This window comes from Macaca nemestrina, chromosome 7 (genome assembly GCF_043159975.1).
Source record: "Macaca nemestrina isolate mMacNem1 chromosome 7, mMacNem.hap1, whole genome shotgun sequence".
NCBI classification, from domain to species: Eukaryota; Metazoa; Chordata; class Mammalia; order Primates; family Cercopithecidae; genus Macaca; species Macaca nemestrina.
The window spans coordinates 34,266,196-34,293,825 of NC_092131.1; the positions used below are offsets into that span (position 1 = coordinate 34,266,196).

Here is a 27,630-nt window from a genome sequence, read left to right on the forward strand (position 1 = left end):
CCTCTTTGAATCTATTTTACCATATATAAAATGGGGAAATATAATTTCTATCTTATAGGAATCTAAGGATGAAATGAGGTAATTACCTAAAACATTCAGTGAGATGTGTAATCCATGGTAAGTACACAATAAATGATCTGTGTGTGAATGTGTGTGTGTGTGTGTGTGTCTGTGTGAATCAGGCATATGTAACTTTGACTTTAAACTTTAATTTATTTTATAAATTATTTTAAATCGTCTTACAAGAAACAATGAGCTTTTAGAGCAAGGTATTTTAAGAGTGGTCTAATTCACACCAAATGATTTAACTGTTGAAGCAAGACCCCATGTTATGGGCTGAATTGTGTAATTCTTATCTTTAAATCCTAATCGCTAGCATCAGAACATGACTGCATTTGGAGACAGAGCCTGTAAAGAGGTAATTGGGCCAGTCATGGTAGCTTATGCCAATTATCCCAGCACTTTGAGAAGGTGAAGTGGGAGGATCACTTGAGGCCAGGAGTTCGAGACCAGCCTGGGCAACATAGAAAGACTCTGCCTTTACAGAAATAAAAATACAAAATAAAAAATTTAGGCTGGGCGAGGTGGCTCACTCCTGTAATCCCAGCACTTTGGGAGGCTGAGGCGGGTGGATCACGAGGTCAGAAGATCAAGACCATCCTGGCCAACATGGTGAAACCCCGTCTCTACTAAAAATACAAAAATTAGCTGGGCATGGTGGCGCATGCCTATAATCCCAGCTACTTGGGAGGGTGAGGCAGAAGAATCGCTTGAACCGAGGAGGTGGAGCTTGCAGTGAGCCAAGATTGTGCCACTGCACTCCAGCCTGGTGACAGAGCAAGACTCCCTCTCAAAAAAAAAAAAAAAAAATTAACTGGGCATGGGGCATGGTAGCACATGCCTGTAAGCCTAGCCTAGCTACTCGGGAGTCTGAGGCAGGAGGATGGTTTCAGCACAGGAGTTTGTACCACTGTACTCTAGCCTGGGTAACAGAGTAAGACCCTGTCTAAAAGAAAAAAAGAAAGAGGTAGTTAATTGGGCCATTTAGACACTTAAAAAAAATAAAAGGGTAATTAAGGTAAAATGAGGTCATTTGGATGGGTCGTAATCCAGCATGATTGGTATCCTTGTCCAGCATGATTGGTATCCTTGTAACAAGAGGCAATTTGGACACAGACACAGAAAAAGACCACGTAAAGAGAGAGGGAGGGGCCAGGTGTGGAAGCTCACGCCTGTAATCCCACCACTTTGGGAAGCCGAGGTGGGTGGATCACTTGAGGCCAGGAGTTTGAGACCAGCCTGGCCAACATGGCGAAACCCCATCTCTACTAAAAATAAAAAAATTAGCTGGGCATGGTGTGTGCCTGTAATCCCAGCTACTAGGAAGGCTGAGGCAGAAGAATTGCTTGAGCCTGGGAGGCGGAGGTTGCAGTGAGCCAAGATCATGCCGCTGTATCCCAGCCTGGGTGACAGAACAAGACTCTGTCTCAAAAAAATAAAAATAAAAAAAATGACAGAGGGAGAAGACAGTCATCTACAAGCCAAGGAGAGAGGCCTCAGAAGAAATCAACTATGCTGAACATCTTGACCTTGGACTTTTACCCTCCAGAACTGTGAGAAAATTTCTATTGTTTAAGCCACCCAATCTGTGGGACTTTGTAACGGCAACCTAGCAAACTAATATATCCTATATAACTACTATAAATTTATGAAAATTAAATATTTAAGAAAATCACATAATTATTCTTTAAAGCTTCTTGATATGAAAAAACACCATTTTCTTTTTTCTATTTCATGAAGAATTAAATGCTTATTCAATAATTTATTCACTCAACACATAAGTTATTGATCATCTACCATACACCAGGAACAGCAATAAGCACTTGCAATATTACAGCAAATAATACAGACAAAATTCCTGCTATCAAGGAGCTAACATTTGGCAGATAAACAAAAATAAGTAAGTATATTAGATAGTGACAAATGTGAAGGAGAAAAGAAATAACCAAGTAAAAGCAATGAAATATCAGGAGGTTGGGAACAGCTGATTTTTTGATAGGAGATGATGTTAGGGAAAGACCCAAAGGAAGTTAGTAAGAGAGTTCACCATGCAGATATCTGGAGGAAGAACATTTACAGGCAAGAGAACTTCAAGTACAAAAGCTTTGAGGCAGGACCACATAAGCTGAGAGAATGAATGAAGAGTAATAGGACATGAACTTAGAGGAAATATTCTTGGTTGTAAGTCCATACATATAATATGAAAGAAATTAAAGGAAATAATAGGCTTTAGAGAGGATGTGAGAGAGAGGAGTCAAGAAATTACCAAGAGGTTTGGCCTGAACAACTGGAGAAATGGACTTGTCGCTATCTGAGATAAATCTGGTGCAAGAGTGGCTCACTCACGCCTGTAATCCCAGAATTTTGGGAGGCCGAGGCAGGCAGATCGCTTGAGCCCAGTAATTCGAGACCAGCCTGGGCAACATGGGGAGACCCCAACTCTATAAAAATACCCAAAAAAAATTAGTCGGGCTTGGTGGTGCACACCTATAGTCTCAGCTACTCAGGAAGCTGAGGTGGGAGGATGGCTTAAGCCCAAGAGGTGGAGGTTGCAGTAAGCCGAGATGGCATCACATTGCACTCCAGCCTGGGTGACAGAGCAAGATCCTGTAAAAAGAAAAGAAACACACAGGAGTTGGTTTATCTGGGGTTAGGGGAAGATATCTAGACTCAGTTTTGGACATGTTAAGTGTGAGATGTTGGCCAGTCACTGGGGCTCATACCTGTAATCCCAGCACTTTGATTCACACTTGATTCAAGAGCTCCTCCCACCTCAGCCTCCCAAATAGCTGGGATTATAGGCGTGTGCCACCACGCCCAGCTAACTTTTTTGGATTTTTAGTAGAGATGAGGTTTCACCATGTTGGCCAGGCTGGTCTTGAACTCCTGGCCTCAAGTGATCCACCTGTCTGGGCATCCTAAAGTGCTGGGATTACAGGTGTGAACCACCATCCCCAGCCATAAAATTCAATTTTTTAAAAAATGAAAAATTCAATTTTTAAAAAGTATGAGATGTCTGTCAGATATCCTGTGGAAATATCACCCAATGGAATATATGAATCTGCAATTCGGAGGACACAGTTGGGCTAGAGATCTAAATGTGGCAGCCATCAGCATACTGATGGTGAGGCCATGACTCTGGATGAGATAATCTAGGGAGTAAATGAAGAAAAAAAAGAGAAGAGATACAATAACTGAGTCCTGGGGCCTTCCAATATTTAAAGGTTATGGATATGAAACTGGGAAAAAGTGGCCAAAAAGACAGGAGGAAATCAAGGGGGACAGTATCCTAAAGCCAAATACTGAAAATGCTTTAAAGAGGGAAGAGAAATCATCTGTGTCAAAAATACGCTGATTCATCAACTAAGATGAGGACTGAGAAATGACCTCAGCAATGGGAGATAAGAAATACATGCAATTTTTTCTAAGATAATCTCTAACTCCTTTTTGAAAAACTGCACATGAAAATGGTAATGAATGGCTAAAAAGACCATATGTATTACTGTATAAGGAAATAAATTGATATCCAAAGTTAATAGATTAAGTGTTCTAACATAACACAATATATATTTTCCATATTTTATGTGCTGCATAAGTAGGGTATCACTAGAAGAAAAGTACTATAGTTTTCTTCATACAAGATCCTGATGAAAATCAAAACTGTGCTTTCAAGTTTTATGCTTATTTGTAACCTGTAACCTGAAGGAGTATACTTTTTCACCAAAGACAAATAGCAACAAAATTTATTTTCTAATCTTTAAGATTATTATTCATATTATACAGCTTTTTAGTCATGGTTTGAACACAGTCATATCAAGCAATTTTCTAGTCACAATTCTGGTACAATAAATAAAAATTGCTATTAGGGTTGTTCTGCCTGATAAATCACCTGTTAAATAGGAATACCTATTTATTTCAGATCATCTCATGATGGCATAATAGGTAAGACTACAGTGTTCATGAAAGGAGATGGGTAGAAGGCAAGCTACAGCATAACTTCAATCCTTATATGGATCAATTAGCTTCTTTTTGCTTCATAGTCACAGATAAAATGTATTCGCTAGCCACAGACTGCATAAATTGTATTTGTTACTAGCAGAACTAAAATGAAATGAGCCAAATATAGCAAATACCTATACTCTCTGATTTTGTGTCTACAGCAGACATCAATAATTGATCAAGGTATTCGTTCCACTAAGTTTTTGGAACTCTTATTATTACAATTTTCCTAAGAGTCTCTACCAACGGACCAAAGTTAGAAAGTTATTTAAAACCCAGTGCCAGCCCTACATAGAAGGTCATCCATTTTCAGTATTATCATAGTCTTTTTTTTTTTTTTTTTTTTGAGATGAGTCTCACTCTGTCTCCCAGGCTGGAGTACAGTAGCACAATCTTGGCTCACTGCAACCTTCACCTCCTGGGTTCCAGCTACTCTCCTGCCTCAGCCTCCTGGGTAGCTGGGACTACAGGTGCGCACCATCATGCCCAGCTAATTTTGTACTTTTAGTAGAGATGGGGTTTCACCATGTTGGCCAGTGGTCTCGATCTCCCAACCTCATGATCCACCTGCCTCGGCCTCCCAAAGTGCTGGGATTACAGGTGTGAGCCACTGCGCCAAGCCTTCTTTCGTTTTTTGGGGACAGAGTTTCACTCTTGTTGCCCAGGCTGGAGTGCAATGGCCCAATCTCAGCTCACTGCAACCTCCATCTCCAGGGTTCAAGCGATTCTCCTGCCTCAGCCTCCCGAGTAGCTAGGATTACAGGCACCCACCACCATGCCTGGCTAATTTTTGTATTTTTAGTAGAGACAGGGTTTTACCACATTGGCCAGGCTGATCTCAAACTCCTGACCTCAGGTGATCCACCCACCTCGGCCTCCCAAAGTGCTGGTATTACAGGTGTGAGCCACCATGCCCAGTCCACAGTCATGTTTTTATATAAAGAAAAGCATGTAATCTGTCATGATAAATAATATGTTATCAACTTGCTTAGTCACATTTAAGTAAGTTACTTCAATTACAGACAAAAAAGCTGAATAAAATGTAATAAATTGTTTAATGAGTGAGTCAGCAAAAAATTAGAATAGACAGGCATCTCACAACACAACTCTACTAGTTAACATATGTAAATACTGAAGGCCAACTTTCCAGCAGTGTGTAAGTACTGAATGCCGACTTTGAGTAAGGTACGAGGGGTACTGGAATAGAAGATTAAAAGATTAACAAGATGATGCTTTTCCTCAAGGAATTCACTATCTAAAGAGCAGAACATATTCCCAATTAACTATAATAATGATTAATATTTGTTGCGCATTTTATATGCACCAGCCATAATTCTAAGTACTCTATATATACTAACTCAGTCTTCACAATAATTATATGAGATAGGTAATTATTATTATAATCCAAGTAGACTGTTATGAATATTCCCAAAGGAGTAATTAATTTTGACGATGGAGATGAGGGAAGTCTTTAAGGAGGGGTGACATTCACACATAGCATTCGTAATGTTTTTTTTTTTTTCTGAGACAAGGTCTTGCTCTGTTGCACAGGCTGGAGTGCAGTAGCACCATCATAGCTCGCTGCAGACTCACTCTCCTGAGCTCAAGTAATCCTCCTCCCAAGTAGCTGGGACTACAGGCAAACACCACCATGCCCAGATAATTTTTAACATTTTTAGTAGAAACGGGGGTCTCGCTATATTGCCCAGGCTGGTCTCAAAATCCTGAACTTAAGTGATCCACCTGCCTCAGCCTCCCAAAGTGCTGGGATTATAGGCATGAGCCACAGTATCTGGCTGCATTCTTAATCTTAAATTCTTACAGGATTTTCCTGTTACAGGAAGAAGCTGTTCTCAGTGAAAAGTATTGCAATAATAAATGTTACAAAGTCATTTTTAAAATAGTATATTTGGGTGTGAATTGGATAGTAAAAGCTTTTAGATGACTTTGAATGCAACATCAAAGCATTTGGTCTTTACTAGGCAAAGAGGCATCATTAAAAGGTCTCTGATATAATGATATTCAAATAATATTTTTAGAAAGAAAACTCTCTTATCAGTGAGGAAGGTCACCTGAAGGGCAGAAATACAGGAGAAAAGGAGATCAATTAGGAGGCTATTGAGGGAGAAGAAAAGGAGAAATCAGTTAAGTAAACAGTGAAGGCCAGTCCTTGGAAAAGCAGCCTGCCTGAAAAATCATAGCTACAGGCAAAAATACAACAGCCTGGGGAAAACTCAGGCAGCACCTGCACGGATAAGTATGTAGGGTCCAGCACAAATTGCTCTTTGTATAAATGGCGGGCTCCCAGGAAAGTTTCTTCCCCTTTTCAGATACGTACACAGTAGGCTCCCTGGGAACTTGTACAGGGAGGAAAGGGACTTACCTAAAATAAACCCATAATTACACAAAGAAGAGAAGCAGTGCTTTGATGCTTGCCTGGAGATATACCCACAACTACATAGATAAGGGGGAGTTGTGCAGACAGCTTTTCAGATAAGAGAAGTTACTCAAACAGCTACAGAGGTGAGAGGAGTTTCTTATAAAAGTTTTTGAATTCAACTGTAAAAACAGCAACTCACTTGGGGTTCCCTCTCCACTGCAGAGAGCTTTCTTTTTTCACTCATTAAACTTTCACTGCAACCTCACCCTTTGCATCCACATTCCTTAATTTTCTCAGTCATGAGACAACGAACTAGGATAACACCTTAGATAATAAGACCAGTGACCCTGACCTGTTTCACTATCACAAAAGTTATAGTGTTTTTCAAATTATGGGTCGTGAGCCTAAATTAATAGGTTATGAAATCAATTTAGTGTGTTGTGATCAACATTAAAAAAAAAAAAAAAAAAAAGCCAGGCGTGGTGGCTCACGTCTGTAATCCCAGCACTTTGGGAGGCCGAGGCGGGCGGATCACGAGGTCAGTCAGGAGATTGAGACCATCCTGGCTAACACGAAACTAAAATTACAAAAAATATTAGCCAGGCATGGTGGCGGGTGCTTGCGGTCCTAGCTACTCGGGAGGTTGAGGCAGGAGAATGGTGTGAACCCAGGAGGCAGAGCTTGCAGTGAGCTGAGATCGCGCCACGGCACTCCAGCCTGGGCGACAGAGCGAGACTCTGTCTCAAAAAAAAAAAAAAAGAAAGAAAGAAAATTTTAAAAACACATAATGGAAGTGGCCAGGCGTGGTGGCTCATGCCTATAATCCCAGCACTTTGGGAGGCTGAGGCGGGTGGATCACTTTAGGTCAGAAGTTCGAGACCAGCCTGGCCAACATGGTGAAACCCTGTCTCTACTAAAAATACAAAAATTAGCCAGGTGTGGCAGTGGGCACCTGTAATCCCAGCTACTCGGGAGACTGAGGCAGGAGAACTGCTTGAACCCAGGAGGCGGAGGTTGTAGTGAGCTGAGATTGCACCACTGAAATCCAGCCTGGGCAACAGAGTGAGACGCCATCTCAAAAGAAAAAGAAAAAAAATTACTGGGACCTATGCTATATAAGGGTAAATGCTGTCTTGCAAACTTTATTCATGTTTATACGTGTATGTACATATTTGATATGCATATTCATATGAATGTATAATAAATTCAGATGTAATTCTTACAATGGAAAGTAGTCAAAATGTTTGAAGAACATGACCTAAGGGGAAGATGATGAGGGTCTAAATTAAAGTTGTAACTCCTGGAAATGGAAAAGCAATACTTTATTTGAGTGCTCCTTCAAAGAGTAGAGTTAACAGGATTTAGTGATGAACTTGCATATAGGGCTTCAAGAGAGACTGTGGTAGGCTAAACAATGGCTCCCCAAAGATACCTACATTCTAATCCCTGGAACCTGTGAATGTTACCTTATATGGCAAAAAAAAAGTACTTTGCAGATATGATTAAGGATCTTGAGAGATGGGGAGATTATCCTCAAGATCAGGGTGTGCCCTAATGCAATCACATGTATCCTCATAAGAGGGAGGCAGACAGAGATGTGACATAGAAGGAGAAGCCAATGTGACTACAGGCAGAGACTGGAGTGATGAGTCACAAGCCAAGGAATGCAGCAGCCACCAGAAGCTGGAAGAGGCTAGAAAAAGATTCTCCTCCAGCCTCCAGAGGGAGCATGGCTTGATTTTCACCAGATGAAACTGATTTCAGACTTCTGGTCTCCAGAACCATAAGAGAATACATATCCATCATTTTAAGCCATCAAATTACAGCAGCCACAGGAAACTAACACAGAGTCAGAGGCCTTGGCAACTGGGAGGGAGGCAATGTCATTAACAAGGATAAGGAGCACAGGAAAAACAGGGATGATGAATTAAAAATTAAATATAACAAGTTGGAAATACAGAAAAGACAAATCTGAACAAAGAAATATATAATTAAAAATCTGATATTATATTTAAGACATCTCAATTCTAACTCTATAAAAGCTTTTAAATGTCTTTAAAATGTTCAGAGCTCATGCTATCTCTACTTTTCTTTGGATAATCAAACTCAAGACATAGTTTATGTATTCTACTATCTGACAACAAGTATAGCTAAAACAGGTGCCAGCTTCTGGAATTACATATTGTCTCTGGAATGTTTATTAAAATAACTAGGAAATCCATGAACTATCTGTTACTGTGAATCACTTACTTAAGCCATTCAGGTTGGCAATTTTTTCAATGCAGTTTGTAGACAGTGAAAGCTTCCTTTAAAAGAACAAAGAAAAAATTTAAATTAATGTGAAAAACTTAAATGGTAAATCAGAAATTATTCCTTAACAATAGTGCCCATGAAAGATAGTATTTAAGTAATACTTCCCCACTCAATCATAGTATTTATTACTTCATTTTAAAATCATTGTTTTTCTCTGATTACATAAGTTAATAAACACTTATTGAAAATTTGAAAAAATCTTCTTGAGGGCAATTTGGTATTAACAATTTTTTTTTCTTCTTAAGACACAGTCTCGGCCGGGCGCGGTGGCTCAAGCCTGTAATCCCAGCACTTTGGGAGGCCGAGGCGGGTGGATCACGAGGTCAGGAGATCGAGACCATCCTGGCTAACATGGTGAAACCCCGTCTCTACTAAAAATACAAAAAACTAGCCGGGCGTGGTGGCGGGCGCCTGTAGTCCCAGCTACTCGGAGGCTGAGGCAGGAGAATGGCGTGAACCTGGGAGGCGGAGCTTGCAGTGAGCCGAGATCGCGCCACTGCACTCCAGCCTGGGTGATACAGCGCGAGACTCCGTCTCAAAAAAAAAAAAAAAAAAGACACAGTCTCACTCTATCACCTAAGCTGGAGTGCAGTAGCACCATTTCAGCTCACTGCAACTTCCACCTCCCTGGTTCAAGCAATTCTCCTGCCTCAGCCACCCAAGTAGCTGGGATTACAGGTGCCTGCTACCATGCCTGGCTAATTTTTGTATTTTTAGTGGAGATAGGGTTTCACCATGTTGGCCAAGATGGTCTTGAACTCCTGACCTCACGTGATCCACTTGCTTCGGCCTCCCAAAAGTGCTGGGATTAGAGGTGTGAGTCACCGCGCCTGGCCCTGGTATTATCAAGTTTTTTTTTTTTTTTTTTTTTTTTTTGAGACGGAGTCTCACGCTGTTGCCCAGGCTGGAGTGCAGTGGCGCGATCTCGGCTCACTGCAAGCTCCGCCTCCCGGGTTCCCGCCATTGTCCTGCCTCAGCCTCCTGAGTAGCTGGGACTACAGGCGCCCGCCACCGCGCCCGGCTAATTTTTTTTTTTGTATTTTTAGTAGAGACGGGGTTTCACTGTGGTCTCGATCTCCTGACCTTGTGATCCGCCCGCCTCGGCCTCCCAAAGTGCTGGGATTACAGGCTTGAGCCACCGCGCCCGGCCTATCAAGTTTTTTAATGCATACATTTCTTGACTCAGTTTTTCACTTATAGAAATACATCCTACTGAAATATTAATATAAATGCCAAAAGATAATGAACTAGATTATACGTATTACTGGAATAGCAGACAAATTGAAAAAATCTATAAGCACCTGTTAACTGAGGAACAGATAGTGAAATATTAAGCTGCCACTAAAACAAAGAAGATTGGGCTATAGACACCAACTTGGGAAGATGTCTATGATACATAATTTAAAAACCATCTAGCAGAACAATACTTTTTTTTTTTTTTTTTTTTTTGAGACAGAGTCTCGCTCTGTGGCCCAGGCTGGAGTGCAGTGGCATGATCTCAGTTCACTGCAACCTCTGCCTCCTGGGTTCAAGTGATTTTCATGCCTCAGCCACCCAAGTAGCTGGGATTATGAGTGTGCAAGTCATGTAAACGACTGGCCAAATCTGTATATTTTCTAGTCACCCCCCACTCCTGAGAACTCCCAGTGATTAATGGAGTGCCTTTAAATCTAGGAATACGGTTGGGAAATAATTCTTTAATTCTTGTTAAGGCAGCCAGCACAAAGAAATTGTCAGCAAAATATGAACAGGTTGACTCGAGGTGATACACAAGGTGCTTTAGCATGAGGTACAAAACCTTCTCAAATTTGTTTGCCTTTGAGATGGCTTTATGATAAGAAGATATTTGATGACTTTGAAATCATGCCTGATGCCAAAAAAGCATGTGGTGGTGGATTTTTACGTGACACACTGTGTTCTCATCACAAAGAACAAGCTGTGTACAAAAGCTAAATATGTTTGCTCTCCCCTTTGATCCCACAGATGGATATTAGTCTAATGCATGGGTTCACAAACATGCGTCCTAGAATTACCCAAGTTGCTTACTGTAAATGCAGATTCCTAGGTTTCATCAGTAAATATTCTATTTCTATAAATTTGGGATAGGGCTGATCTCCTGCATAAAGTGCAGATGATCAAGGGATCACACTTAGACAAACACAGGGTGAAGAAATCAGAAAAAAACCCAGTGATTCTGTGGTATACTATAGCCCTGATGAGAGACACTTGTAGCCTAAAAACATGGTTACAAGGCAACATGGTATAATTGCCTCAAATTAGCCACAGAATGCTGCTAAAATACATATATTGAGAAAATAAATTAACAGAAATTACTATAGATTTGATATTTAAAGTCACAGGATATAGGATTACAAAATAAGTAGTCCAGGCGCAGTGGCTCATGCCTGTAGTCCCAGCACTTTGGAAGGCTGAGGTGGGTGGATCACTTGAGGTCAGGAGTTCGAGACCAACTCGGCCAACATGGTGAAACCCCATCTCTACTAAAAATATTTAAAAAAATTAGCCAGGTGTGGTGGCGAGCGCCTGTAGTCCCAGCTACTTGGGAGGCTGAGGCAGGAGAATTGCTTGAATCCAGAAGGCAGAGGTTCCAATGAGCCAAGATCACATCACTGCACTGCAGCCTGGGTGACAAAGAATGTCTCAAAAAAATAAAGGATAATTTGATCCCAATTAGAATTTTTTTTTTTTTTTTTTTAAGTTAGAAGGCTCTACAAAAATGCTAGCACTGGTTCTCACACAGTGCTGGATTTTGGTTGATGTTAATTCCTTTTCTTTGTGCTGCTTATATTTTCCAGATGTTTTACAACGTGTTTTTATTAACTTTAAACTTTTTTTTAAGGGGTATCTCTTAGGCATGTAGTAAGAAAATACATTTCTGACTTTGTGGATAATTTTACAAGAGAAAGTAGTAGATTTTACAAGAGTCATAGTTTATTATGGTGCTCGCTTCAGCAGCACATGTACTAAACTGGAACAATAGATTAGCATGGCCCCTGCACAAGGATGACATACACATTCATGACGCATTCCGTATTTAAAAAATATATAGTTTATTGTGTTATTTAGCTTCTCCCAAAAGACTAGGAGATGTATATTTTCAAACACATTATAAAAACTGTACTAAAAATATTGTACTGTTCGGCCAGGCGCGGTGGCTCACGCCGGTAATCTCAGCACTTTGGGAGGCCGAGGTGGGCAGATCACGAGGTCAGGAGATCAAGATCATCCTGGCTAACATGGTGAAACCCTGTCTCTACTAAAAATACAAAAAATTTGCTGGGCATGGTGGCACGTGCCTGTAGTCTCAGCTACCTGGGAGGCTGAGGCAGGAGAATTGCTTAAATCCAGGAGTCATAGGTAGGAGTCATAGGTTGCAGAGAGCCGAGATCATGCCATTGCACTCCAGCCTGGGCGATAGAGCCAGACTCCATCTCAAAAAAAAAAAAAAAAAAAAAAAATTGTACTGTACTGTTCAATAGTTTCTATTAATAATCCCATAAACCAGTCATTTTTCATGTTTGGCCTTGCCAAAGGGAGAATTACACTAAGCAAACAAAAAAAAAAAATGAAGACCACAGAAAACAAACATATTTTCTTACTTTGTGTGTTTAAGAAAAGAAAGGGAAACCTAACAGCAATACTAGAAGGATGAAAAGAGAACTTACTCGCAATTAGCAAGCATGGACAAGGATGCATCCATCTTCTCTATAGGGGGAATCTGGGCATAAAGTTTTATCTCTTTGGCTTCAGATGGCCTCTGGCCAGTTTTCTCTTCCTATGAGAAAAATACATTTGGAAGAAATAACCCATGATTGTAATGTGGAACCAAAAGAGGCCAGAATTTCCCAAGGCTTTTCCATGTTTATTTCAAAACAATTGCTAGAATTTAGCAAACTGTTTAATAATTCTTTACCATTAGCTTATTGAAAACATTTACCTACTGACCCTAATAATCAGATTTACATGTGGCTGAATCAGATAACTATTAGGTCCCTACCAAATGAAAATGAGAAGAAAATTTAAAAAAACTTTATTTTTGTGGTATTTAAAATTTGAAAAGGACACAAACAAATGCAAAGATATCCCATATTCATGGATCAGAAGAATTAATATAATTAAAATGACCATACTTCCCAATGCAAGCTACAGATTCAATGTAATTCCTATCAAAATACCAATGTCATTTTTCACAGAAATAGAAAAAAGTCCTAAAATTTATATGGAACCAAAAAAGAACACAAATAGCCCAAACAATCCTGAGCAAAAAGAACAAAATTGGATGTTATCAGACTACCTGATTTCAAAATATATTATAAGGTGAACACAACCCAAACAGCACGGTATTGGTATAAAGGCAGATACATAGACCAATAGAATGGAATGGAGAATCCAGAAATAAGTCCATGTATTTACAGCCAACTGATTTTTGACAAAGGCACCAAGAACATACATTGGGAAAAGGATACCCTCTTCAATAAATGGTGCTGGAAAAACTGGATATCCAAATGCAGATGAATGAAACTGGACCCCTTTCTCGCACCATGTGCAAAAATCACCATGATGAATTAAAGACTTAAAAGTAAGACTCAAAACTATAAAGCCACTAGAAGAAAATACAGGGAAAACACTTCAGGACATTGGTCTAGGAGAAGATTTTATGGCTAAGTCCTCAAAAGCACAGGCAACAAAAACAAAAATAAACAATGGAACTAAAACTAAAAAGCTTCTGGGCAGGCGTGGTGGTGCACGCCTGTAATCCCAGCACTTCGAGAGGCCAAGATGGGTGGATCACCTGAGGTCAGGAGTTTAAGACCAGCCTGGCCGACATGGTGAAACACCATCTCTACTAAAAACACAAAAAAGTAGCCAGGCGTGGTGGTGTGCGCCTGTAATCCCAGCTACTTGGGAGGCTGAGGCAGGAGAATTGCTTGAACCTGGGAGGCAGAGGTTGCAGTGAGCTGAGATGATGCCACTGCACTCCATCCTGGGCAACAGAGCAAGACTCCATCTCAAAACATAAAAATAAAAATAAAAAGCTTCTGCACAGCAGAGGAAACAATCAACAGAATGAAGAGAAAACCTGTTGAATGGGAGAAAATATTTGCGAACTATTCATCTGACAAGTGAACTCAACACAATAGTAAAATGACAAACAGGCACAGTGGCTCATGCCTGTAACACCAGCAATTTGGGAGGCCAAAGAAGGAGGACTGCTTGAGCCCAAGAGTTGGAAACCAGCCTGAACAACGTAGCAAGACCTCATTTCTACAAATAATTTAAAAATCAGCCAGATGTGGTGGCACACACCACATCTTGGTGATGTGCCAATACTTTATAGTATCGGGAGGTGGAGGCTGAGGTGGGAGGATCACTTGAGCTCACTGCACTGCAGCCTGGGGGGACAGAGACCCTGTCCCCAGAAAAACAAACTAACTAACCAAACAAAACTAGAAGCTCAGGAGCCATTTCCTTTGCTTTCCTATGTTTTTTATAACCCACTGCAGTGTAAGACACACAAAACTCCTTTCAAAAACTTAAATCACCACATGTCAATAATAGAAAACAGGCTGGGCACAATGGCTCATGCCTATAATCCTAGCACTTTGGGAGGTTGAGCGTGGAGGATCACTTGAGCTCAGGAGTTTGAGACCAGCCTGGGCAATATAGTGAGACCCCATCTTTACTTTAACAACATTAAATTAAAATAAAATATATTTAATAATAATGATAGAAAATATACAATCAGTTGTAAGATCTAATACGCATCCACTCAGTGTTTATTTTTATGTCATATATTTGTAGGTTAGAGGAGGAGAAATTGACACCTAGTAGATCCTCAATAAATGTTGCGGGAATCAATGAAAAAGTGAGATTGATGTCTTTGAATAATCTTAAAATAAAAAATGCATGGGCCAGGCACAGTGGCTCACGCCTGTAATCCCAGCACCATGGGAGGCTGAGGCAAGAGGATCACTTGAGCTCAGGAGTTCAAGACCAGCCTGGGCAACATAATGAGACTCTGTCTCTACAACAACAGCAACAACAACAAATTAGTCAGGGGTGGTAATGCACACCTGTACTCCCAGCTACTCAGGTGTTTGAGCCTAGGACACTGAGGCTGCAGTGAGCTATGATTGTGACACTGCACTCCAGCCTGGGTGACAGAGCGAGACACTGTCTCAAAAAAAAAAAAAAAAGTAAAAAATGTATGGCCACAATGTAATCCAGAAATAGACTCTACCAGCCAAAACAAAAAAAAAAAACACTAGTTATTGTAAGTAAAATAAAGTGTCAAAATCCAATTCAAGGAAAATGAAATCTGGTACTAAGTCTACTCCATATTCTTTTTTTTCTTAAGATTTTTCATTAAATATTTAACTAAACAGAAATAAATTATAAAAATACATTTAAAGTAAATGAGAAATTTATAAGCACTAAAACAAGAATTCAAGTATTTCATTATTTTATCGACTTTTGTCTATTTTCCCCAGACACCAACGCTTCTGAAAGCCTTTTTATTCAAAGCCTAGTTACAAAAGCAAAAGGTACATTATTATGCAAAAAAACTACACTAGATCTTAGTCAAAAGGCCGAGAATCGAAGCAAAAAAACTACTGATAACATAGACAAGTTTATGGGCACAGAAATTCAGGAGCCATCTCTGTACTCTATGGAAATTATGTCTACAATGCTGAATTCTAACTGTTCAAACCATATAGAATGTTATATAATACTGAAAATATAATTTATATATAATGTATGTTTTTTACAATGTAGTTTCCTTTCTACTATTGCTACTTGAGTATTTTTATTCAGTGTTTTTTTTTCAGTTGTCTATGCATGATTTACATTGTCCACATTGATTGTCTCTGTACTAACCTCCACGAGGCTAAAACCACCTTCTAAAGCCTAGATAATTCACAACCCATATGACTCCAGCATATGAAAATGATATGTAGCTTAGTGATGATACAGTTGAAAAAGAAAATGTATTAACACAGAAATTCCAGCAATTTTATAGCAATAGGTAAAATCGGCTTTTCCATATTTAAATCTTCCAGAGGTCAGATTTTTTTAATTGAAATTTTTATTATAATATTTGAAGTTTGTCCAGTTCCCCCAAGGGTAGCATTTTATGACTATAGCATAATGTAACTATAGTATTGCTATTGATACAATCCACTGATTTTATTCTGATTTTCCCAAGTTTGCTTGTGCTCATGTGCATGTATGACTGTGTGTTTGTATGTGTGTATTAAGCTTTTTTTTTTTTTTCTTTTTTTTTGAGACAGAGTCTCGCTCTGTCGCCCAGGCTGGAGTGCGGTGGCACGATCTCGGCTCACTGCAAGCTCCGCCTCCCGGGTTCACGCCATTCTCCTGCCTCAGCCTCTGGAGTAGCTGGGACTACAGGCGCCCGCCACCGCGCTCGGCTAATTTTTTTTATTTTTTATTTTTTAGTAGAGACGGGGTTTCACCGTGTTAGCCAGGATGGTCTCGATCTCCTGACCTCGTGATCCGCTCACCTCAGCCTCCCAAAGTGCTGGAATTACAAGCGTGAGCCACCACGCCCGGCTGTATGTGTATATTAAGTTTTACACAATTTTATCATCTGTGTAGGTTCATGCATCCACCACCATAGTCAAGATAGCTGAATAGTTCCAATACCAAAAGGATCCTTTGTATTAAACAGCTGGATTTGAATAACTAACATTTTTTTTGTACAGTTTCTAAAAGAAGGAAAAACTCATGTACTCACCCATCTCGCTAAGGCTTCTTTGATTGTTGTTGCTTTTGCCTTTTAAAAAAAAGAAAAGAAAAGAAAAGAAAAGAAGTTGTATGTATGTATGTATGTATGTATGTATGTATGTATGTATGTATGTATTTTGAAACAGAATCTTGCTCTGTCGCCCAGGCTGGAGTGCCATGGTGTGATCTCCGCTCACTGCAACCTCTGCCTCCTGGGTTCAAGCAATTCTCCTGCCTCAGCCACCCAAGTAGCTGGGACTACAGGTGCGTGCCACCATGCTTGACTAATTTTTTGTATTTTTAGTAGAGATGGGGTTTCACCATGTTGGCCAGGCTGGTCTCGAGCTCCTGACCTCATGATCCGCCCTCCTCCCTGCCCTCCCCTGCCTCGGCCTCCCAAAGTGCTGGGATTACAAGCGTGAGACACTGCGCCCGGCCCCAAGTTGTCTTTATTGGTGTAATTTGTTGATACACTTTTCAAGCAATAACTATTAGCCTTGGCTTCTACCATTAAAAGGATTTCTTTCTTGGAGATTTTATATGCAAAGAAGATGTTTTAATTTGCTGAAATCAGAATAATTTAAATATCTCTGAGAAAAAAATAAGGAAATCATTATGTAACACCCATACACTTCACTCCCACTTGGTTTACAAAAAATATGTAGCTTTCAATACTTGATATTAAAATACATCTTATTTTACTGATTCTAAGGATCTACATCTTTCTTACATTTTAATATTGAAATTTGGATATATTTTATACTCAGGAACAATTTACAATTGCTGTGGGCAGGTGGCAGTGGTGAAATTTTAGAAAAATATTAACCACTTTATTTCTTATCATATATTCCTTTTTATGTTTGCAAAGGATGAGGATAAAGGATAGGATAAAAATCTGTATGTCTACATACATTTAAAAGAACTCTATCAATAAGTACAAAATAAAAATTTTAAATAATAAAATATTTGTCATAGTTCAGTTCAAACCATTTTTTTCTTAGTAAAACAAAATAATGTTGCACCTTATAATTAATAGCAGCTTAGATTCAATTTAATATATTTAAAACTCTAAAGGTACCCAACGGAAGATATCCTTAATGATTTATTGCTGGTGCTCTTTTTTTAAAAAAGAACCCCAAAGAATAACAAAAGAAAAGTTTTTAAACTATGTGAACAAATGTGAACCTGAAAGAATCAATTCTTCAAGACAAATCCTGAGTAGTTAACTGGGCCTAAATTTAAAACAGGGCCTAAGCTAGGCACAGTGTCTCACACCTATAATCCCAGCACTTTGGGAGGCCAAGGTGGGAGGATCACCTGAGGCCAGGAGTTCAATACCAACCTGGGCAACATACAGAGACTCCACCTCTACAAAACAAACAAACAAAAAAAATTAGTCTGGCACGGTGGTGCATGCCTATAGTCCTAGCTACTTGGGAGGCTGAGGTGGGATGATCAATTGAACCCAAGAGTTCAAGGTTACAGTGAGGTATGATGGCACCACCACACTCCAGCCTGGGCAACAGGGCAAGCCTGTCTCTGAAAAAATTAAATTAGATTAAATCAAATTAATTAGAGTCAAGCAGCCATTTGCTTACTAGAGGTCATATGCATATTCTGAGTCCCCCCAAAAAACACACCTCTGTTCAACTTTGGGACTTCCAGAGTTCATATGAACTAACCAATCAGAACTCACCTGAATCAACCAATCAGTTCACTTGCCTCAACCAATCAAGGCCCAGCTGTATCAACGAGCCAGACCTGAATGAGTTTGAATCCTTCATTTGCATAAACAGACCTGATTGAGAAGGTGGGAACTTTGGCTATAAAACTCAAGCCCTCCCTTTATTCTCTGGAACACACCTCCCTTCTAAACCTAAGGCTGCATGTAGCCATATGTAAACTGTTCATTGAAATAAGGTTTCTTCCCTCCCTTTTCCTTTTGAGAGAATTTTTGTTCACAAATATATACCATTATGTCTAGAAAGTAAAGACATAGTAATAAGTAACCCTTGGGTTAAAAAGAAAATGATAAAATAATAAAAGAAAAAAAGTCAAAATCTGGGGAATATAACACTAAGAAGGAAACTTACAGATTCAAATACACTTGTCAGAAAATAAGAGATAGAAAACAAATGAGCTAGGTGTTCACACATTTGGAAAAGTACATCATTACAAACCCAAAGAAGGTAGAAGGAAATACAAAGGAAAAAGTCAATGGAAAACAGAATGGGGGGATAAAATAACTAACAAAACTAAAAGTTGGTTCTTAAATCCCTGGCAAGCCTGATTGAGCAAAAAAGAGAGCAATATAAACTGAAAATATAGAATGAGCCAGGCATGGTGGTTCATGTCTGTAATCCCAGCGCTTTGGGAGGCTAAAGTGGGAGGACTGCTTGAGCCCAGGAGTTCGAGACCAGCCTGGGCAAGGCAGTGAGACTTTGTCTCTACAAAAAATAAACAAAAATTAGGGCGTGGTGGCACTGGGCAAGGTGGCGTATGACTGTGGTGCCAGCTACTCGGGGGGCTGAGGTGGGAAGATCACTTGACCCAGGGAGGGAGGCTTCAGTGAGCCGAGATCACACCACTATACTCTATCCTGGGCAACAGAGCAAGACCCTGTCTCAAAAAATATATATAACCTGGACAACATAGCAAGACCCTGTCTCTACAAAAAAACACAAATATTAGTCAGGCATAGTGGCAGGCACTGGCAGTTCCAGCTACTGGGGGGCTGGGGAACTGGGCAGGGGCTAAGCCAGGAGGATCACTTGAGCCTGGGAGGTCAGGGCTGCATGAGCCTAAATGGTGCCACTGCACTCCAGCCTGGGTGACAAAGCGAGATCTTGTCTCAAAAATGAAACAAACAAAAACCACACACATACACACACATACAGAAAAAGAGACAGAATACAGAGAAATAACTACAGACACCACAGAGACTTTAAAAATAAAATATCATTGCTGGGCACAGTGGCTCATGCTTGTAATCCCAGCACTTTGGGAGGCTGAGGCAGGTAGATCACTTGAGGTCAGGAGTTTGAGACCAGGCTGGCCAACATTGGGAAACCCCATCTCTACAAAAAATACAAAAATTAGCTGGGCATGGTGGTGTGCACCTGTAGTCCCAGCTACTTGGGTGGCTGAGGCAGAAGAAGTGTTTAAACCCAGGAGGTGGAGGTTGCAGTGAGCCGAGACTGTGCCATTGCACTCCAGCCTGAGCGACAGAGCAAGACTCCATCTCCAAAATAAAAAATAAATATCATAAGCAAACATATGGCAATAAGGTTTAAAACCTAGACAAGGTATGCATTTCTATAAAAAACATAAAAGTGTCAAAACTGTCATAAGAATCAAGAAAATTTGAATAGACCAACACTATTTAAAATATTAAAATGATAGATTTACCCTTATCCTCCTCCCCTAATACTGCAAGCCTAGACACTTCTGCAAGTGAGTTCTACTAAGCTTTCAAGGGTATTCCCTGTAACAAGTTGTTTCAGAAACCAGAAAAAGAGGGAAAGCTGCCAACATATAAGACAGTGGTCACATAAGACTGTAATACTGTATTTTTACTGTAACTTTTCTATGTTTGTTTGTTTGTTTGTTTGAGACAGGGTCTTGCTCTGTTGCCCAGGCTGGAGTGCAGTGGTGCAATCTCAGCTCACTGCAACCTCCACCTCCCATGTTCAAGTGATTCTCATGCCTCAGCCTCCTGAGTAGCTGGGATTATAGGCGTACCACGACACCCAGCTAATTTTTGTATTTTTAGAAGAGGCGGAGTTTCACCATGTTGGCCCGGGGGGTCTTGAACTCCTGACCTCAGGTGATCTGCCAGCCTCAGCCTCCCAAAGTTCTGGGATTACAGGCGTGAGCCACTGCACTCTGGAGGCTTTTCTATGTTTAAATACACAAATACATTGTTTCAATGGCCTACAGTATTCAGTACAGTAAGATGCTATAAAAGTTTGTAGCCTAGGAGCAATAGCCTACACCATCTGGTTTTTGTAGGCATATTCTATGAAGTTTGCAAGGCAAAACTGCCAATGATATGTTTCTTAGAATGTATCCCTGTCATCATTAAGTGACTTATAACTGTACTCGTTCTGATTCTCTATTTGAAGATTTTCAACAATCACTATGGCTCATACTTTCATAAATATTTAGGTCTGAGGCTTTCTTCACCTGAATATAAACCCAGGTTCCAGAACTTTCAACTTTCCTTGGCAGTGGCTTTCAGCTAACTGCTTGGGGGACAAAGTAAGGAAAGCAGGGGGGGAAACTACTTTTTAAAGAGTGGTATTTAATCTGTTGAGGGCAGGCATGACTTCCTCATCATTTTCATCTCTTGGGCTCAATTTCTGCCCACTAATATAGCACTGGAATCACAAAAAGAAGACAAGTAATTATGCTGCTTCTTCATAAACATCTCTATCCAGTAGGACATCACATACTTTGCTCAATAGCTCTGTCTGTAATCCTTTTGAAACGACTAGTTAGAACTACCAAGTATGTAAGCAAGAGAGTGAACACTTCAAGTAAGAGTTGAGGAGCATCTCTAGGTAAAACCATTACTTCATAAAGAGCTCTGACTGGATAGACAGCTGGTAGATTTCAAACCTAAGGTAACAGCATTTCTCAGTGTGGTGGGATGCCCCCCAATTTTATAATCACTTGAGGTGTGTTGTCGAAATGCACATTCCTGAAACCCCCAATCATATTAAAAATTCATAATCTGCATTCCAACAAGCCCATACTTATGCATACTGAAATTTGAGAATCAGTGCTCTAATACATCCACCAGAGTGTGTTTTACAGCGTTACCTAATAATTGCACTCGTAGTCATTCAGAAGGCAACCTGGGTACATCACAGGTTACGAATACTGCTGCAATCCCTGTTATACAGAACCCTCTGGTAACCAGTCCCTCCCTGCATCTCGACGGGGGGGTCATTAAAATTACTGATATGTAAAGAGATATCTTCACACTCTCCTTCCCATCACCCTTCCCACTCCAATACGCTCTTTTTGGAGAATTTCCTGCTCTTCGCCCTCCCTTTTCTCCTGTCAGAGTCCCTCCACCTTAACCCAACCTCCGATCCACCCCAGGCCGCCCTCACCCCAGGCCGCCCTCACCCCAGACCACCCCCGGCCAGGGCTTCTCTTTCGCCCGGGGCCCCTGACTCCACAGAGCTAGCGTCAGCTACCGGCTCCCTTCCGCTGTTCAAGGACCCCCAGACCCTCAACACTCCACAGTCACCCTTTTCCACTCCCAATCTTCTCTCAGCTTTGGCTACGCGGCCCGAAAGGTACTCACCATTCCGGCGGTTGCTACTGTCACTGCTCTGGTTGCTAGGGCCCGCGGGGTCAGTGCGCGTGCGCACTTCTCGGCGCTCCCCGCCGAAGCCCCATGCCCGGCAGCGGTCCTTTCTCTCCGCCCTCAGGGTGGTGCGAGCGGGGCATTGTGGGACTGCGTGGCGGCCGCCGGGGTCCTCCCGTCCGGCTGTTGCTGGCTGCCCTTTTGCTGCTCTAGGGCTTAACCGCGCACAGAGTGGTCAGGACCGAAAGCAGTTTCAGCTGATCTGTAGTGACTCGCCCGCCTAAAGTTAAAGACCTTAAAACGTCCCCCTAACAACTGCCCTTTTCATAAAATAATGTTTTTAATTCCTTTCCCCTACCGATGGCCTTTCCCACCCTTTTCCGGAGGAGGGAAAATAAGCGGCTTGCCGTAATTTATCCCTCCGTCCCACTGAGAATACCAGAGCCAAACTCCACCGATTTTATGTTTCTTTACCCCGGATCCTCCAGGGAGCCAGAGGCAGCTAAAAGCTCTGTTCCACATTTTAAATATCACAAATTGTGGGTTTTAATCACCAAGGTGTCTTTTTTCCCCCACCTACCAAATGAGCTAAAAATTAACAATAATAATAATTCATAGAGTTGATAGGGGTATGGAGAAGTAGGAACACACAAATACGCTGCTGTTTATAATTGATACAGCCTTTCTGGAAGGCTGTTGGCTGTTCAAAAACTTTTGCACCCTTTGTGGTCCAGCAGTTCCACATCTAGGACTTTATCCTGAGCACAGAGATGTGTGTTCAAAGCTTTAATAGCAAAAAAAAAAGAAAAAAGAAAAACTCAATTATCAACAAAAGAGAATTGGTGACTGGGACTGGTGGCTCACGCCTGTAATCCCAGCACTTTAGGAGGCTGAGGCGGGAGGATCACTTGATCACTTGAGACCAGCCTGGCCAACATGGTGAAACCCCGTCTCTACTAAAAATACAAAAATTAGCCGGGTGTGGTGGCACGCGCCTGTAGTCCCAGCAATTCCGGAGCCTGAGCCACGAAAATTGCTTGAACCCGAGGGGCGGACGTTGCAGTGAGCCGAGATCGCGCCACTGCACTCCAGTCTGGGCAACAAGAGTGACACGCCGTCTCAAAACAAACAAACAAACAAAAAAAAAAAAGAAAGAAAGAGAGAAAATTGGTTAGTAGTATTGAACATCCAATGCAATAATGTTCTTCCACTAAAAAAGTACCAATGACTTGCTGAAAGGCATCTATTCACATCCAAAGATAGTCATATTTTAAGTAAAAATAGAAGTTACCGAACAAAATAGTTGGTACGATTTTCTTTTAAAATTATACATAGTGGCCTGGTGCAGTTTGTTCATGCCTGTAATCCCAGAAATTTGGGAGGCCAAAGTAAAAAGATCCCTTGAACCCAGGAGTTCGAGACCAGCCTAGGCAACATAACAAGACCCTGGCTCTATAAAAAATAAAAATTAGCCAGGCGTTGTGGTACACACTGATAGCCTCAGCTGCTGGGGAGGCTGAAGCAAGAAGATCATTTGAGGAGTTTGAGGCTGAAATGAGTTATAATTGTGCCATTACACTCTACCCTGGGCAACAGAGTCAGACCCTGTCTCTAAAACAAAAAAAAAAACAAAAAATATTGGAAAAGCTATACATAGTACACAGACACATATAAACCTTTATCTAAAAGGATATTATGAGGGTTTAATGTTTGCTGTGGACTGAGTGGTGGTACACCAAAATTCATATGTAGTGATCTGGTGAGTTTACGTTCTTTGATACTTTCTGAGAGGTCTGGGGGGTACCTAAATTTTAAGCTTTAAAACCGGAAGGGTCAATTTCTTTTTTTTTTTTTTTTTTTTTGGTTTGTTTTTTGAGACGGAGTCTCGCTCTGTCGCCCAGGCTGGAGTGCAGTGGCGCGATCTCGGCTCACTGCAAGCTCCGCCTCCTGGGTTTACGCCATTCTCCTGCCTCAGCCTCCTGAGTAGCTGGGACTACAGGCGCCCGCCACCGCGCCCGGCTAATTTTTTGTATTTTTAGTAGAGACGGGGTTTCACCGTGGTCTCGATCTCCTGACCTTGTGATCCGCCCGCCTCGGCCTCCCAAAGTGCTGGGATTACAGGCGTGAGCCACCGCGCCCGGCCAAAATAAAACAAAAAACTGTCTATGGGACTATTGGATAGGTTTCAAAATATTGGTACACTTCACATAAAGAACATTTTGAGTTCCAGATTCTCAAAGGTTAAAAACATTCACACAGAAAATAAAATAATTATATAACTTGGACCCTTCTTTTGTTCTTTCATATCCTACAAAATGACAAAATAGATTCCAAAACCTGTTCACCAGAGAACGTGTGGGTCTGCTTGCTCTTATTTCAGGCTTGGATAAAATAAGTTGAAAGAAAGTTTAAAAATAGTATTGAAGGCCAGGCGCGGTGGCTCATGCCTGTAATCCCAGCACTTTGGGAAGCCGAGGCAGGCAGATCACCTGAGGCCGGGAGTTCCAGACCAGCCTGACCAACATGGAGAAACTCTGTCTCTACTAAAAATACAAAATTAGCCAGGTATGGTGGCGCGTGCCTGTAATCCCAGCTACTCGAGAGGCTGAGGCAGGAGAATTGCCTGAACCCGGAAGGCAGAGGTTGCCATGAGCCAAGGTTGTGCCACTGAACGACAGAACATGCGACAGAACGAGAACCTGTCTCAAAACAAATCCTTAATTTTTTTTTTTTTTTTTTTTTTTTTTTTTTTTTGAGACGGAGTCTCGCTCTGTCACCCAGGCTTGAGTGCAGTGGCCGGATCTCAGCTCACTGCAAGCTCCGCCTCCCGGGTTTACGCCATTCTCCTGCCTCAGCCTCCCGAGTAGCTGGGACTACAGGCGCCCGCCACCGCGCCCGGCTAGTTTTTTGTATTTTTAGTAGAGACGGGGTTTCACCGTGTTAGCCAGGATGGTCTCGATCTCCTGACCTCGTGATCCGCCCGCCTCGGCCTCCCAAAGTGCTGGGATTACAGGCTTGAGCCACCGCGCCCGGCCGAAATCCTTAATTTTTAAACAAAAATGTGGGCCAAACAAAAGAGAAGAAAAAATTGTCACATTTAAGAAATGAGTTAGAGATTAAGCAAAATAGCTAAAAGTTACATATCTTAAAATTTAAAAAAAGGACTTAAACCCTAGGATAGGCACTAATTCTTAAGGTTGTTTATATACTAGAGAGGTTTATCAATTCAAATTAGAATTGGCTGACTGGGTGCAGTGGCTCATACCTGTAATCCCAGCACTTTGGGAGGCCAAGGCAGGAGGATGGCTTGAGAGTGGGAGTTCAAGACCAGGCGGAGTAACATAGCGAGACCCCATATTTAACCAAAAAAAAAAAAAAGAAAGAAAAATTAGCTGCGCATGGTGGCGTGAGCCTGTAGTACCAGCTACTCAGGAGGCTGAAGTGGAAGAATCACTTGAGCCTGGGAGGTCAAGGTTGCAGTGAGCTATGATCATGCCACTGCATTCCAGCCCGGGCAACAGAGCGAGACTCTGTCTCAAAAAAAATAAATAAATAAATAAATAATAAAAATAAAATAAAATAAACCTTGACCAGGCATGATGGCTCATGCACTGCATTGCAGCCTGGGCAACAATAAACCTCTTTTTAAAATCTTACACAAGGGCCAGGTGTGGTGGCTCCTGCCTATAATCCCAGCACTTTGGGAGACCAAGGCAGGTGGATCACTGGAGGTCAGGAATTTGAGACCAGCCCGGCCAACATGGTAAAACCCCATCTCTACTAAAAATACAAAAATTAGCCGGGCATAGTAGTGCATGCCATAGTTCCAGCACTCAGGAGGCTGAGGCAAGAGAATTGCTTGAACCCGGGAGATGGAGGTCGCAGTGAGCCAAGATCACGCCACTGCACTCCAGCCTGGGTGACAAAAGCGAGACTCAGACTCAAAAAAAAAGAAACAAAAATCTTACACAAAAAACCCTGAATTCAAGAAGTGGTGTGTATGAGTTTATACACACACACACACACACACCTTTTTTTCATTTTCTGGAGACAGTGTCTCACTTGGTTGCCCAGGGTAGATAGGCTGCAGTGTAGTGCTGTAATCACAGCTCACTGTAGCCTCAATCCCTCAGGCTCAGATGATCCTCCTGCCTCAGCCTCCCAAATAGCTAGGACTATAGGCATGTGTTACCACCCCCAGCTAAATTTTAAATTTTTTTTGTAGAGACAGGGGTCTTGCTATGTTGTCCAGGCTGGTTTTGAACTCCTGAGCTCAAGCAGTCCTCCCACCTTGGCCTCCCAAAGTGCTGGGATTACAGGCCTAAACCACCCCACCAAAGCCTGTATTTTTTCTTGATGTTAATAATTGAAACTGGTATTCGATTTTAAAAATAATGTTAATTTTGGGGGAAACTATTTAATAATACTATAAATTAGGGCAACAACTCTTCAACCTCTTCCAAGAAGACCCCTCGCAACTGGTTTTTTTTTTTTTTTTTTTTTTAGATAAGAGTCTCACTCTATTACCCAGGCTGGAATACAGTAGACCAATCACGGTTCACTGCAACCTTGGCCTCCCAGGTTGGAGCGATCCTGCCACCTCAGCCCCTCAAGTAGCTGGAACCATAGAAGTGTGCCACCACGCCTGGCTAATTTTTTGTATTTTTGGTAGAGACAAGGTTTGCCATCATCCCCAGGCTGGTTTTGAACTGCTGAGCTCAAGTGATCTGCCCGCCTCAACCTCCCAAAGTGCTGGGATTACCTGTGTGAGCCACCGTGCCCAGCCGCAAACCAGTCATAAGCACAAGATTACTGATCAACCAAAATCAAAGTCTAATAATTAATATTGGTACCTTTCCCTTCAAATATGTAAAAACAAATGGCAACTGCAAAACTAAAACTAAATTATAATGAGGACCAGAACTTTTAACATGTTTCAATTCCATACATTTTAAGTGTTTAGAATAAAAACTCAGAACTTCATCTAAGATAATTCTAACAAGTTAAAGCTCATCCACAAACTGTAATTAAGTTTTTGGTGGAGAAGGTGGAAGGGATAAACTCTGTCTTTCCCTCAGATAATTACATTGTCTACATGTGTAATTATCAATTTGCAACTAGAACCTGGAACCTGCCTGTTTTAAAATATAATTTTAAACAAAAGCATGAAGGAAAGTTTTTAAAACTATACCAAGATAAGGGAATTTTGGAGAATCAAAGCAAGTGTTTCTCAGTAATTAGTTGCCATTCTAAAGATAAATATCTTAGAGTTCCCAGCTTTCTGTAAAGATCCTGGAACAGGGTGCAGCTAGACACATATCAAAATCTGATTAACAGCAGAAAATATTCTGTGACTTCAGTCTACCACCAACTAGCCTCTGAGTCATCCTGTAGAATTCACTCTAGTCTCTGACTATTATGAGAAAATTGTCATAACCAAATGGTTCCTCATCACAAAACCAGGGGCCTCTGTGTATGTATTCACCCCTGGTCAAAACATACCTAAAACAGCCGGGCGCGATGGCTCATACCTGTAATCCCAGCACTTTGGGAGGCCGAGGTGGGTGGATCACTTGAGGTCAGGATCACTTGAGATCATTTGAGTCAGCCTGGCCAACATGGTGAAAACCCATCTCTACTAAAATACAAAAATTAGCCGGGCGTGGTGGGAGGCACCACTTGAACTCGGGAGGTGGAGGTTTCAGTGAGCCAAGATCAAGCCACTGCACTCCAGCCTGGGTGACAGAGGGAGACTCTATCAAGGAAGGAAGGAAAGAAGGAGGGGAGGAAG

General features: G+C 41.3%; 1 protein-coding gene and 1 pseudogene across 2 annotated transcripts in view; one reads left to right on the forward strand and one right to left on the reverse strand.

Annotated features, from left to right (window-relative positions):
- The window catches only part of LOC105494282 (dynein axonemal light chain 1), a 58,418-nt gene extending 36,441 nt beyond the window's left edge, over positions 1–21,977 (reverse strand). The window contains exons 1-4 of one of the 2 annotated variants that reach the window (XM_071099887.1): positions 21,837–21,977; positions 16,530–16,568; positions 12,439–12,548; positions 8,690–8,745 (exon numbers count right to left, since the gene is read on the reverse strand). In XM_071099887.1, the coding sequence (XP_070955988.1) occupies positions 8,690–8,745; positions 12,439–12,548; positions 16,530–16,568; positions 21,837–21,839 (208 nt within the window). In that variant the 5' untranslated portion in view covers positions 21,840–21,977. Of the gene's footprint in view, positions 1–8,689; positions 8,746–12,438; positions 12,549–16,529; positions 16,569–18,215; positions 18,374–21,836 lie in introns of those variants that run through there. The other variant, XM_071099888.1, reaches the window with a different exon arrangement.
- On the forward strand, positions 11,713–11,811 carry LOC139355539 (U6 spliceosomal RNA; annotated as a pseudogene).
- Positions 21,978–27,630: the final 5,653 nt, after the last annotated feature.